Below are 15,789 nucleotides of genomic sequence, written 5' to 3'. Positions count from 1 at the left end.
TTGCAAAAGTGGGGCTATTTAGGCTGTAACCAGATCCAGAAAAAGTCCCTTTTGAAAATAACACATAGTTGGGCTTTCCAGATGGAGCAATAGTAAAGAATTCGCTTGTCAATGCAGGAGACACAGGTTCGATCCTTGGTTGGGGAAGATCTCCTGGGGTAGGAAGTGGCAAGTCACTCCAGTATTCTTGCCTGGAAAATTCCATGGACAGAGGAGTTGGGCGGGCTACAGTCCATGGGGTCACAAAGAGTCCAACATGACAGAGCATACACACACATACTTTGTGATAAAGATTCTAAACCTGCATGTAACTCAATGCTTCCAACTCTACACTAATAAGAAAAACAGAATAGATAATATGCCAGAAAAAGAGTATTGCAACAGTGGGTTCCTCTGTCAAAGCTGCATTTTATTCTTTCAGATAACACAGAAATGCTTCTTTCCCATCTTCAAACATGTGATTACTGACAGTTTTATTGCAGGTACTTAGAACTAATTTCTGTGTAATCACACTAGCATTCTTCTCAGATCCTCAGGTTAACTAACAACCAATGGGGGCTGCTATTTGGACTTGGCAACAGGCTGTTTTATATATCCAACATCCAACAGGCTGTTTTATATATAATAATTTTTACAGCATGCATAAATCGCCAAGTTAAATAAGATCACTCTGAGCTCAAGTTTTAAATTCTGATTCAACTTATCTCTGTTGGATTTGGCTTGTGCTGTTCACTATCTTCAACAGAACTATCTTCAATAAAAATACTATTCTCCTTCTTCAAAATCAAGTTCAAATCCAGCCCTCTCCAAGAACCTATGGTCATCCTAGACAGGGGTCCATTAAGCATGATTCTGAACATATAGTACATATTATCATAATTATCATTCCAAGGCAGGAGACAGATGGGTTCCAGGCTAGGCATTTATAACTGACTCCCTATTCACACTTCCTGGGGTGAGAAGATGAGCTCCAGGCTGGACAATCATTACTAGCCCTTGTTTACAGTTCTTAAAGCAAGAGAGAAATAGGCTCTGGGACCACATATTTATAACTGGACTCCTATCTATACTTTGAAATCTAAACCATGATATAAAAATCAGCAACAGGAAGAGGGTAAATAACCAGACACTGGGCATTTTTATGGCAGGGACAGAGTGGAACCAAACCCTGTTAAAAGATCAGGAGGTCATATATTTCCCATCCTTTGGGCAAGGGAGACATCTCACACGTACAGAAAGGCTCCTTGGGGGTCAAAAAGGAGAAGGGACCACCCCACAGTATGTGATGCTAAGGGCCTCTGGGCCAGAATTCATCTTGGGAAAAAGTTGCTAATGTATGTTGAGGAGGGCCCCAGGGTAGGTCAGGTGTGGAAAAAGAAACCAGAAAATTGACTAAAGGTAAACAAAGACCCAGAAGAACTGACCTATATAAATGATTTAACCTCCTCTTTACTGCACTCCTCCCTAGGGGGACACACTCACACTCTTTCTCTCTGGGTGTGCATCTCTGCCTTGCTTCCATCTCAACTAAACAAACTGTTTATCTATGTGCTGTCTGACTTGTTGCTGTGTTGTCTCTAATAATAAACTTTGTACCTGCATATTTTTGCCTCTGTGATAACTGCATTTTTCACTGGGGGACAAAGATCCAGGGAAAAATAGCTTCTAGCCCTTGCTGGTCTGGTGGCTAGGATTCCTGGCTTTCAATCCAGGCTACCCAGGTTCAATTACTGGGCAAGGAACTCCGATCTCACTTCATGCCACCACTCACTGCTGCCTCACTGAGATCAATTCTAACAATGTTTATTGTCTTTTAAAGCTTTAATGCATTTCTTACTTTTCACTTACCTGAGCCTCAAAATATCCCCAAGATAAGGAGAGGAAGAATCAAAATTATATAGCTAAATGGTTGATTTCAGGTTTGGAGAATGAATGCATTATGTGAGAAAATAAAAATATCTATTTTAATAATATGAGAGAATTGAGGTGTAAAGATATCGGTGAGGTGACTTAATAAAGGCTGCAAAAACAGAGGATCAAGCCTCTTTCTAATCAACTATAACCCATTTACCATCAAGGCAAAATTTCATTCTTGCAGTATGATAACTTAGAGTAGAAGCTTTAAGAATTCAGATTTTTTTTCCTATGATTAAAGACTATGGTGCTTCATAAAATCAAAACTCAGACATCTATTTCATTTCCTTATTTATTTTGGGTCTTGGCTATTTTACTAACTAGATAAGTGATGCCTACATAAGTGAATATCAAACCGAGTCTTGTCAAGGGAAAATATTTTTGGCACACATATTACTATAAATTGTAAACAATGTAAACAGTCACAAAAATTTCTGTGTACCTTTCTCCACTTAGTGATATACATTTAATTTGCTAACATAGAAACAATAATTACTTTGATAACAGGGAATTTTTCAACTAGATAAAACTTGTTCATGGTATACTACTGTATAAATCAAAGAACTGTTCATTCTTCTTTAATTGGAATCAACTATAACCATGTGCTTTTTCTCACACTAATGGTCTTCCAAGTAATTAATTTTTTAAAAAAAATTACAGTATTAGGGTACCAGGGACTTCCCTGACTCACAGAAATTATTAAATTTTTCAGTGCATGGCTGGCTCCAAGTGACAAAGTGCTCAAAGAATATATGTTAGCCAATTTAATAAAAAGAAAGAAAATATTCTATCATTAAATATGATTTTACAGAAAATCACTCAAGAAAGGTATTCAAGAACAATTTAGTGTCCCTTTTGCATGCATATATGCTCATCAGACACTCTGTGACTCTATGGACTGCTGCCCGCCAGGCTCCTTTATCCATGGGATTCTCCAGGCAAGAATACTGGAGTGGGTTGCCATTTCCTCCTCCAGGGGATCTTCCTGACAAAGGAAGAGAACCCGTGGCTCTGAACCTGTGTTCAGAGACCCTGAACCTGTGTCTCTTGTGTCTCCTGCATTGCAGGAGGATTCTTTACCCACTGAGCCACCTGAGAAGCCCTAGATTCCATTTTACAATATGTGAAAAATGTAGCATGAAGATATAGGCTTAAAAATAGAAATTCACTGCATATGTATATTCATCAAGTATCTTTTTTACTATGTTTAGAAAAAGTGCCAAAACCAAACCTTCTATATAAATTGTTGATCCATCTTGGGACAGTGGTATTGTATTCTGGCTCAAGTAGAATGGGCCTGAAGACTCATCTGACTCAACTTGTGATGAATTCTTTGTAAAATCCTGCAATAAGTTATAATTATTCTTTTGACAAAGTTTTATAAAGGTAAATTTAACTGTACATCAATACTGTAAATATACACCTAATGATTCAATTACTAATAAGTTATAAAACAAAGATAATTATTACCTGCTGTCAAAATTAGCATCTACTGAGTAAAAAAGTACAAGAGAACTCTCTGGATTATATTTGCAATTTTTCTGAAAGTTGTTAGTTTTAGATAAACCGTTAAAATGAAAAAAATAATAATATTACTAGCAGAGTAAAGGTTATATATTCGTACAACTTTTCTGCAAGAAAATTCTGGCAGTTATCTACTGAGGGCTTTATAAGAGTTTATATCCTTTGAGCCAATCATTCTAAATATTTCATTTCCAAGCATTTATATATGCTAAGAAAATGAAAATATTTAGTGGAGAATCATTTATAATTGCAAAAATTGAAAACCTGTATGTCCAACAATGGTGGAATGGTTACATTAAACAAACTATCATGCAATATTATGATTTTCAGAAATAGCCAATGACAAAAAGAAATGTTTCCAATATAAAGTTTGGTGGGAAAAAAGGTAGATACCTGTATTTAAAATATAGCCCTGATTAACAGACTCTATATATCATACTAACCATCCATAGGAAACAAAATTCTCTTGTTTCTTCTAAACCTCCCCCCGCCGAACACCAAACCCCAAACATATTATTACCTTTATCGTGGGAATATAAGGATCTTGCTTTCGTGCTTTGTGCTTACAAGTTGAGAGACAATCAGGTATTAAGAATTTTATTTTGCTACTAAGTTTTCTGTTGACAAAGACTGACTGTTAAGAAGTTATGGAGACATATCGAAGTTACACAAACCATTCATTCCTAGAATTTGAGGCATAACACTCAGATTTCTGCATTTCAGCCTTAATATCTATTATATAAAATCAATAATAGCCATATTACTTAATTGTAACCAAGCACAATCTTACTCCAAGGTGTTTTCTCCAAATATTTGGGGAAATATGGAAAATATTCACCAGCAACTCCACAAATAGTTCTTTAACAAAAGTTCTTCCAAAGTTCATACTTTAAGTCCTTTCCTAGGTGATAATTCTGGTCAATTAACCATCATCATTTCAGAGAGCAGATACGTTCTTAAACCAACAAATAATTTGTTAAAATAATTCTCCAGTTGGGATTTTTTAACATCTCATAAAGCAGTTCAGAAAGATACCAAACACATCAGTAAGTACAAAAGGTGATGGACTGGGATTCAGAAGACCTGTCCATTTATTTAACTGTGGAACCTTTGCCAAGTCACTTCTGAGATTCAAGTTATTCTTCTGCAACTGAAATAAAAGTCACCAATTGTTGTCTACTTAAAATATACTTGCCTCTTTCACAGTACAGACGGTCCCAGACCTACAATGGTTCAAACCTACAATTTTCCACATTATGACGCTGTGAAAGTGACAAGCATTCAGCAGAAACCATACTTGGAATTTTGATCTTTTCTCAGGTTAGTGAGATGTGGTTTGATACTGGGCAGTGACAGCAAGCCACAGCTCCCAGTCAGCCACATGATCATGAAGGCAAACAAATAATATACTTAAAACCATTTTGTTTTTCACTTTCAGTACAGTACTCAAAAAATTACATGAGATATTTAATACATTATTATAACAGGCTTTGTGTCAAATGATTTTGCCCAACTGTAGGCAAATGGAAGTGTTCTGAGCACATTTAACATAGGCTAGGCTTGGTAGGATAAGTGTATTAAATGCATTTTCAACTTGTGATGGGTTTATTAGGATGTAATCCCATCATAAGTCAAGGAAGATCTGTACTACTAGTATTCTATTAAGCAGTTGTCATAGCAGTACTAATGAAGACCTAAAATGATCCCCATATTTATATAAATATTTACATTTATTTATATACAAATAAATAGGCAAATTAAAGTTAAGTATGGTTAAGTAAGCTTCCCAATACAACCCAGCTTGTTACTGATGAAGCTGAATTTAGAACCCAGGTTAGCCTTATTACAAAGTCTGTGCCTTAAGCGATATCACATTTACTTTCTTTCTTAATTTTTTAATGTAGGTAAATATAAAATACTTATTATTTAAAAATTCTTAAAAATAATTACCTTCCAAAAGCAAAAATAATAATATATTGAAAAGTTTAAAATATATCATACTTACTTTAAAAGGAATAATAATCTCCCTGCCTGCCCCAAAGAGTTACTGAGGTTAAAGACAGTTTCAAAAATTTCAGAGAAAATCCCCTTACACAGGATTCTCAATTCATTTGAGAATATATGTCATCCCCAACTGTGGCTACATAATCACCTGGAGAGATTATTTTTTTTTAATCTATTATGCCCAGGTCTCACTCCAGACCAACTGACAAAAATCTCTATTTTTAAAAAGCGCCATAGGATTGGGAACCTGATTAAGGAACTTTGATTAAACAACTGTGTCCACAGAAACAAAAAATTTTGAGTTTGGATGAGCTCTAGTTTCTAACTTTTGTGACACAAAAGATACCCATGTCTTATTATTCTTCCTCCCTGAGTCCAACAAAGGAATGATTTTCATATAATTGCATTTGTGTTTTTTTTTTACAGATTTTTTTGACAAGGACCATTTTAAAAATCTTTATTGAATTTGTTACAATATTTTTTATGTTTTGGTTTTCTGGCCTGGAGGCATATGGGATCTTAGCTCCCCGACCAGGGATCAAATCAGCACCTTCTGAATTGGAAGGCAAAGTCTCAACCATTAGGCTGCCAGGGAAGTCCCTAACTGCATTTAAATAATGTTTCCTTATTTTTTGTGTGTGTGGTTTGTTTTTCCTTCATTTTTCCTCTTTTTTTGGCCTTGTTGTGCAGCTTAAGGGATCTTACTTCCCTGACGAGGGATTGAACCCGAGTTCACGGCAGTGAATGCACCAAGTCCTAACCACTGGACTGCCAGAGAATTCCTTGGTTTGTTTTCCCTAAATGCCAAACTGCTTATTATAGCATGAGAAAATTACTGAGTTCATCTGGTTCTAGGTAAAATCAAATAATTTTTGCATTTCTTGTAGTCTGCAATCTTTAGGTACACCTATTCTTAACAACAGTCTGTGGAAGGACTTCCCTGGTGGTTCAGTGATTAAGATATGTCCTTCCAATAAAGGGAGTATGGGTTTGATTCTTGGTTCAGGAGCTAAGATCCCACAAGCCTCTCTGCCAAAACCAAGGCTTTGTCCCAAAATAAAACAGAAATAATTCTGTAACAAATTCAAATGGTCCACATTAAAAAAAAAAAAGAACAGCCTGTGGATACTTAGAGGATCCAAGTTTGAGATCCAGTGGTCTGGGTAAAGGTTCTTATTTTAGAAATGAAAGTGAGGCTCACAGAGGTTGTGACAATGCTCTACTTAGGAACAAAGACAGAATCAGCATTAGAGTTTCATTCTCAATCCAGGTTCCTTGGAATATTAGTCCAGGGCTCATATTATTACTGATGATAATTTCAGAACGAAGATACTAGCTTTCAAAAAAAAATTTTTTTTTTTTGGCTTGAAAGGCCAAATTTAATCATTGGCAAAAATACTATCAGTTTTCTTTCATGAGAGGCAGGTTTTGTCTATTTCTGAGTACTGAAACACTGTGTGTGCCAAAGAGATCTTAAAGGTGGCTTCCATGATTTCCTCCTGATATTTACACTTGTCTAATTTCCCCTTAGAATGTGGATGGGACCTGTGGTTGCTTCTAACCAAGAGAACTTGACAAAAGCAACAGGATGTACATGATTATGTTATAAAGCCCATCTTTCCCTTGCTGGCTTTGAGAAAGCAACCAAGTCATGCTAGGAAAGCCTACACAAGAAACTGAGGACAGTCTCCAGTTGACAGCAGCAAGAATTGATGCCTTCAGTCTGACAACCCACAAAGAACTGGATACTGCCAACAACCACGTGAGCCTAGAAGCAGTATTAAATGATACTCCAGCTCTCTCTACCTGAAACACTGATTGAAGCTTGGCCCAGCAGAGGAACCAGTTAGGCCATACCCTAACTCCTGACTCACAGAAACCATGAAATAATAAGTATATATTGCTTTAAGCTGCTAAGTTTGTGGTACTATTGTTATGCAGCAATAAATAACTCCATGGTGCTTTGTCAGTCATTCTTTCAAGTAAAAATTGCATTCTATTTTAAATAAACCCAGCCAGTTCAGTTTGTGATTCATTCTCACAAGTACTTTTCCTCAAGAGAAACTTCATACTGCAGATATAGAAATGCTTTATGCATACTACCCATTTCATCACACACAATATTTAAAAAAGAAGTGTATTCAAAGGTCAAAAGTTAATAAAATTAGAAAAAAATTATTACTTCTTCAAGGATATTCTTAAGTGAAAGTGAAATTTTTCTATTGTGAGTGCTTGGTGATCACCAATCCAAAAACTACTAGTACAGCTGGGTACCACTGCCTTGATTCATATTAAGCCACCAGCAGTTTCAGTTCCATTGCCTTTGCACCACTAGCACAAATGTTGACAGAGGTAAAAAGGGCAAAGGTCTTAGTGTTACTAAGACAACGGTTTTGACCTCACAGGCCCCCTGAAAGACTCTCAGGGAACCCCAGTGTCTGTGAAATACACCATTGCTCTAAGACAATGCTTCTGTTTTTAAAAGCATATACTTAAATGTATGTATGAAAGTAAAAGTGTTAGTTGCTCAGTTGGGTCTGACCCTCTGCAACCCCATGGACTGTATCCCACCAGGCTCCTCTGTCCACAGAATTCTCTAGGCAAGAGTAGTGGAGTTGGTTGCCATTCCCTTCTCCAGGGGATCTTTCCAACCAAGGGATGGAACTCAGGTCTCCTGCATTGCAGGCAGATTCTTTACTGTCTGAGCCACCAGTATATACTTAAATGTATATATGGATGTGCATATTTTAAAAACTTTGGGTTAACCTGGATTGAACTCCTAGATCCATCATTACTGGCCATGATGAATCATTTAGACTCTCTGAGCCCCGGTTTCAACTATAAAATGGGGGAAATAACTGTGCTTACCTCATAGGGAAGTCATAAGAATTAAAACCGATTAATTTACATACAGCATTTAGAACTAAGACTAACAAATGTTAAATATTACCACTATTGATTATTTCAGTTGAAAGTAATACACCACATTAACAAATTGGAAGATAAATACCATATGATTATCTCAATAGATGCAGAGAAAGCCTTTGACAAAATTCAACATCCATTTATGATAAAAACCCTCCAGAAAGCAGATAAAAGGAACATACCTCAACATAATAAAAGCTATATATGACAAACCCACAGCAAACATTATCCTCAATGGTGAAAAATTGAAAGCATTTCCCCTAAACTCAGGAACAAGACAAGGGTGCCCACTCTCACCACTGCTATTCAACATAGTTTTGGAAGTGTTGGCCACAGCAATCAGAGCAGAAAAAGAAATAAAAGGAATCCAGATAGGAAAAGAAGAAGCAAAACTCTCACTGTTTGCAGATGACATGATCCTCTACATAGAAAACCCTAAAGACTCTACCAGAAAATTACTAGAGCTAATCAATGAACATAGTAAAATTGCAGGATATAAAATTAACACACAGAAATTCCTTGCATTCCTGTACACTAACAATGAGAAAACAGAGAAATTAAGGAAACAATACCATTCACCATTGCAACAAAAAGAATAAAATACTTAGGAGTATATCTACCTAAAGAAACAAAAGACCTATATACCTAAAGAAACAAAAGACCTATATATAGAAAACTATAAAACACTGATGAAAGAAATCAAAGAGGACACAAATAGATGGAAAAATATATGGTGTTCATGGATTGGAAGAATCAATATTGTGAAAATGAGTATACTTCCCAAAGCAATCTATAGATTCAATGCAATCCCTATCAAGCTACCAATGGTATTTTTCAGAGAACTAGAACAAATAATTTCACAATTTGGATGGAAATACAAAAAACCTCGAATAGCCAAAGCAATCCTGAGAAAGAAGAATGGAACTAGAGGAATCAACCTGCCTGACTTCAGGCTCTACTACAAAGCTACAGTCATCAAGACAGTATGGGACTGGCACAAAGACAGAAATATAGATCAGTGGAACACAATAGAAAGCCCAGAGATAAATCCACATACCTATGGACACCTTATCTTTGACACAGGAGGCAAGGATATACAATAGATAAAAGACAACCTCTTTAACAAGTAGTGCTGGGAAAACTGGTCAACCACTTGTAGAAAAATGAAACTAGAACACTTTCTAACACCATACACAAAAATAAACTCAAAATGGATTAAAGATCTAAATGTAAGACCAGAAACTATAAAACTCCTAGAGGAGAACATAGGCAAAACATGCTCCGACATAAATCACAGCAGGGTCCTCTATGACCCACCTCCCAGAATATTGGAAATAAAAGCAAAAATAAACAAATGGGACCTAATTAAACTTAAAAGCTTTTGCACAACAAAAGAAACTATAAGCAAGGTGAAAAGACAGCCTTCAGAATGGGAGAAAATAATAGTAAACGAAGCAACAGACAAAGGATTAATCTCAAAAATATACAAGCAACTCCTGCAGCTCAATTCCAGAAAAATAAATGACCCAATCAAAAAATGTGCCAAAGATCTAAACAGACATTTCTCCAAAGAAGACATACAGATGGCTAACAAACACATGAAAAAATGATCAACACCACTCATTATCAGAGAAATGCAAATCAAAACCACAATGAGGTACCATTACATGCCAGTCAGGATGACTGCTATCCAAAAGTCTACAAGCAATAAATGCTGGAGAGGGTGCGGAGAAAAGGGAACCCTCTTACACTGTTGGTGGGGATACAAACTAGTACAGCCGCTATGGAGAACAGTGTGGAGATTCCTTAAAAAACTGGAAATAGAACTGCTATACGACCCAGCAATCCCACTCCTAGGCATACACACAGAGGAAACCAGAATTGAAAGAGACACGTGCACCCCAATGTTCATTGCAGCACTGTTTATAATAGCCAGGACATGGAAGCAACCTAGATGCCCATCAGCAGACGAATGGATAAGGAAGCTATGGTACATATACACAATGGAATATTACTCAGCCACTAAAAAGAATTCATTTGAATCAGTTCTAATGAGATGGATGACACTGGAGCCCATTATACAGAGTGAAGTAAGCCAGAAAGATAAAGACCAATACAGTATACTAACACATATATATGGAATTTAGAAAGATGGCAATGATAACCCTATATGCAAGACAGAAAAAGAAACACAAGATGCATAGAACAGACTTTGGGACTCTGTGGGAGAAGGCGAGGGTGGGATGATTTGAGAGAATGGCATTCAAACATGCATATTATCAAGTGTGAAACACACTGCCAGTCCAGGTTGGATGCATGAGACAAGTGCTCGGGCCTGGTGCACTGGGAAGACCCAGAGGGATTGGGTAGAGAGGGAGGTGGGAGGGGGGGATCGGGATGGGGAATATATGTAAATCCATGGCTGATTCATGTCAATGCATGGCAAAAACCACTACAATATTGTAAAGTAATTAGCCTCCAACTAATAAAAACAAAAAAAATTAAAAATGAAACTATGAAAATATGTTTTCAAAATAAACAGCAATAATGACCTTGGAGAAATCTTCCCAATTAAGAATACCCAATTCAGCTTACTGTCTTAAGAATTTTGCCATTATGCAATATTCATTACTGATTATACTTTTAAAATCACTTTTAGACAGCATAGTTTTCAATATTATACCAATTTAATCATACTATTTGATTTATTCACAGGTTGAATAGTTAGTTCCTGCCACTATTATTTTGGGTATCAGTTGCACTATCATAAAAATGGTGACATTTTCTGACAGTGATTATGTTTCTACTGGGATGATAACTAGCTATGATAGTCCACAATTCTAACTGGTTATTATAATATCTAAATGTGTCCCTGTGCTTAATTGTGTAATTTTAAAAACACTTACACATTTAGACACGTTCTGAACGGTATCAGAGCTACATGAAGATTTAGACTCAGGATGAAATCTAGGAAAGGCAGCCTCTGGACTTGATGTCGAGTCTTCGAAGTCGTCACCTAAAGGCATGAAAGCATCAGCAATACCTGTATTTTAAAATTACACAAGTACTGACTATTTTTCTACACAACCAATTCTACCGCAATATTTTACTTTAAAGTAATACAATAATACTATACCTTGACTGACTGTCTCATTCTTTATTTCCTTTGAAGATGAGCTGTTATTACCCCTGTTCACAGTATCTATGAAAATTGTATTTATTTAAAAATTTTTTTATTTCAGTAAAAGTATGTATTATAAAAATAGAAAAACTTTCCCCCCAAAATCTATATATAAGTAATACTTGAAGCATATAGCTTTCTTTTAATGGTGACAGGGTTGTATACAAACTTGGGTTACTGTGACTTGAAATCAAGCCCTTTCCCAATCTCCATGTCACATTCACACCCCTAAAAGCCTGGAAGTTTCATCATGGGCAAGCTGATGGATTATCTGTACCACTGCTCTTGACTACTGACAGGAATACCATCAGAGACTAAATAGAATCTATAGTTTATAAAAGTGGCTCATATCTACTAACTACACCAAAAGTCAATTTGAGCCTGATGTGATTTTTTGGATCAGTCTAAGATTGCTCACTGTTTATGCATGTGAACCCATAACTTCTAGGTTATTGAGGAATCAAATGAAAATTTGGAATAGACATTTACCTAAACTTGCTAGTCAAGAGAAGGTACAAAGCAGGAAAAAAATCCCATATCAAAAAATTTCCCTTTTCCACTCCTAGTAGAAAATAACTAGATCTCATAAAATAATTGTATAAAGAGTCACACAAAAGTAGGGCTGTTTTATCATATGAAGTGCTCTATGACTAAGCACTATGAAAGTCTTTTAGAAGAAAAATCTGTTCATTCAAATAAGTTGGTATTGTTTTCATTTAGAAATTCAAGATATGTATTTATCCAAGCCATTAAATAATTTTAATAGTACTTTTTGGTGACTGTAGTCCATCACACAGAGTTTTTATTCCCCTTTTTATAGACTCATGTTCCATATGCTAAAATATTTTATGACTCACACACAAGACATTAATAGAATCATTTAAATTCTGGGTTATTTAGAAAAGAAATTTCACCGGGGTCAAATTTCTTTTTGACAGAATCACTACTAATACACATTATTCTAGTTGAGTAATAGTTATCACTAATTGATATATATTCGATGTCAATAAGATGATTTGAATAACTTTTAAATATGGTTAATACTTCAGTATAAAAATCATCACAGTGACTAGGAAACATTACAATAATTTAATATTCTGCTTCTCTATCAGCAGCAAATATATCAACATGCCTACTTCATCGAAGTGGCATTCCACTTAGCATCTCTCAATTTGCCACAGGAAGTGATACTGAGAATTAAACTAAATTATTCTACCTTTGATAACTGAATAGAAGTGCTATTCCAAGTTTAGAGACAGAGAAACAAGAACTAGGCTTTCAGAAAATTAAAACTCTTTCTCTAAACCACACTAATATGCACAGCCATAGTAAGAAAATACTGGTATGCTGGCTACATTCTTTGGTAAATTCTCCTGGCTTAACAGAGGTAAATATAATGAGAAAGACTGTTTCTTCATTCACCACTGAAACTAAATGCTATTCCTCTGAATTTTACACAATTCTAATAGGCCTTTTTGTTGTTGTTTGTTTTAGCATTAGCCACTCAGTTGTGTCCGACTCTGTGGTGACCCCATGGACTCTGTTTGGACTTCCCTGGTGGCTCAGATGGTAAAGCATCTGCCTACAATGTGAGAGACCTGGGTTCAACCCCTGGGTCAGGAAGATCTCCTGCAGAAGGAAATGGCAGCCAACTCCAGTATTCTTGCCTGGAAAATCCCATGGATAAAGGAACCTGGTAGGTTACAGTCCATGGGGTCGCAAAGAGTCGGACACGACTGAGCAACTTCACTCACTCACTCATAGACTGTATCCCACCAGGCTCCTCTTTCCACGTAATTCTCTGGGCAGGAATACTGGAGTAGTGGATTGCCATTCCCTTCTCCAGGGGATCTATCTTCCCAACTCAAGGATCAAATCCAGGTTTTCTGCATTGCAGGCAGATTCTTTACTTTCTGAGCCACCAGGGAATTGATTGGACATTTAACAAGTGTCATTAATATCTTCATTTTTACATTATAACAATGTCAAATCTAATTAATACAAAACCACAAAGGTATCTGACATTCTCCCAGAAAGCCATGGGGATTAAGTGTGCTGACTGCCTGCATCATCCCAGTATACTGGCTGAAAATCAAGTCACTGTATATTCTTCATGAATATAATCAGGACTTGATGAAAGATGGGTGTGGCCAGAAGCTACTGCTCATGTTGATATACAAACCAGAGCCTTTTTATTTTGTAGACATAAATCAAAAAGACACTGATGAGGCAGTTGACTGGGTGTCAGAAACTCTATCAGAGACTAACACAAACTTATTTAGTAGTCTGATGTTTTAAACAAAGCATTCCAACACTTCCTTTTCTAGGTACATTTGTGCTTAGGGGAGAAAAAGAAAAATTAACAAATCAACAGGTAAATAGATGACTTGGCTCCAATAAAATTATGATTTCTAATCTCAAAAGGTCTACAATGCTGTTAAGCAATCTTAACGTTTAGGTAACTCAGTTAACATTTTCCTTTTCTCTCATATATTTTTACCTCTCACACCTCCTTATTCAAGTTCCTAACCACATTCTCCTCCTGATTCTCACAGATTCTTACTGACCGCTATATTCTCCTCTCACGTCCAGCACCTTATAATGTAACAAGGACATATAAGACAGTCCCACATTTTCCACTAGGAACAACATCTGTTGAAACTTTGCTTCACTGAAAGTAAATGCTTACTTGAAACAGGTGATTTTGAACCTGGTATCGCTCCAACAAAGATCAGCTCATCATCATCTTCCTCCTTAGTTTCTTGCTTATCATCATCTTCCTCCTTAGTTTCTAGCTTATCATCATCTTCCTCCTTAGTTTCTATTTTCTTCTGCCAAGGTTCCAACTCTTCTTCTTCACATTCCATAAACAGTTCTGCCATTCTGGAATTATCTAATTTTCAAAAAAGAATCAAATTTTATTTTTCTAAATATTTTTTTTGTAATCCATAGTATGATATTTAAGATGTACTTTACTAAGTCTAATACCAATAATTGAACTGAAATTTTAAAGTCAGAAACGGTAACAAAAATATGAAACTCAGAACCCAATCTCTAAGATCTAAACTAGTAAAATTAAGCTAACTAGGAAGATAATGGATGACAATATTTAGTGGCTAATAAATTTTAGGAACAATCAAATCCAATCAAAGTGAGTTTTTATCTGAAAAAAAACTCCAGACACTTCTGTATTATAATAACAAAAGGGAAATAAACTGAGAATAAGTAGCAACAGGTGAGAGAGATACTAGGAAAACTGAACCAGATTCAGGGACACTAGGCACAGGGCAACACAGGGATGAAGTGCTAGAACAAAAATAGGATAATTAAGTGAAGCTTATTCCATCCCAATGCAGCATTTCTCACTTGAAGAAACTAAGTAAAGAACATACTGTGGGTACCACCTGTCTATAAGTGCTGACCAATCACAAAGACCTACCAGGAAGCACCTTAAGTGACTCATTTTTAAATATTGGACAGACTCCCAATAAGCACCAGAAATATGATTAAAATCTCCAATGTGAAAGACCAAAGCAATAAAACAGGTCAAAGGACATTAAAACACAGGTAGTACTGAAGACAAGAAAAAATATTAGAGATTATAATCAGCATTTTAAAGATGTAAGACAGGAATGCTATAAAAATTAATATTCAGAGCTAATAGATTAAAAACAAAATAGTCAAAATTCAGTGAAGAAAAATAAAGTGCCAAAATTGAGTAAATATCCCATGCTATGGGAAGAAAAATAAAGTGCCAAAATTGAGTAAATATCCCATGCCGTCGGCGCACGCACACATGGTGCAGTGCTAAATTGCTTCAGTCATGTCTGACTCTTTGTGACCCTATGGACAGTAGCCTCCCAGGTTCCTCTGTCCCAGGGATGCTCCCGCCAAGAATAGTGGAGGGGGTTGCCTTGCCCTCCTCCAGGGTATCTCTCTAGCGGCTCCCACTGCCTAGGTGGATTCTTCACTGCTGAGCCACCAGGGAAGCCCCAAACAGACCATAAGTGGAACTAAAAGACAAAAAATATACCTATGCTAAATAGAGAAGAAAAATTTGTGATAAATCAGTTTCAAAACTACAACTCACCTAATGAAAGTCCCAGGGGAAAAAAAAAAAGGAAAAGGACAGGGAATATAATAAAAGGAAAAATACAAGAAAAAATTTCCAGTTCTAAAGGACATAAATTCTCCAAATAAAAGGACCCACTAGCACCTACTACAATAATCAAGAAAAAACC

At 36.2% G+C, this 15,789-nt stretch overlaps 1 protein-coding gene across 12 annotated transcripts in view; it reads right to left on the bottom strand.

The window, feature by feature from the left end:
• Positions 1-15,789, bottom strand: part of ZNF280C (zinc finger protein 280C) — a 64,317-nt gene that overhangs the window by 30,437 nt on the left and 18,091 nt on the right. For 9 of the 12 annotated variants that reach the window (XM_065916313.1, XM_065916312.1, XM_065916317.1 and 6 more), the window contains 4 exons: positions 14,238-14,441; positions 11,504-11,569; positions 11,274-11,383; positions 3,146-3,257 (listed from right to left, as the gene is read on the bottom strand). In XM_065916313.1, the coding sequence (XP_065772385.1) occupies positions 3,146-3,257; positions 11,274-11,383; positions 11,504-11,569; positions 14,238-14,441 (492 nt within the window). The remainder of the gene's footprint in view (positions 1-3,145; positions 3,258-11,273; positions 11,384-11,503; positions 11,570-14,237; positions 14,442-15,789) is intronic. The other 3 variants (XM_065916319.1, XM_065916320.1, XM_065916314.1) reach the window with 2 other exon arrangements.

Source organism: Muntiacus reevesi, chromosome X, assembly GCF_963930625.1.
Source record: "Muntiacus reevesi chromosome X, mMunRee1.1, whole genome shotgun sequence".
Taxonomy (NCBI): domain Eukaryota; kingdom Metazoa; phylum Chordata; class Mammalia; order Artiodactyla; family Cervidae; genus Muntiacus; species Muntiacus reevesi.
This window is presented reverse-complemented; position numbering and strand designations above follow the sequence as displayed.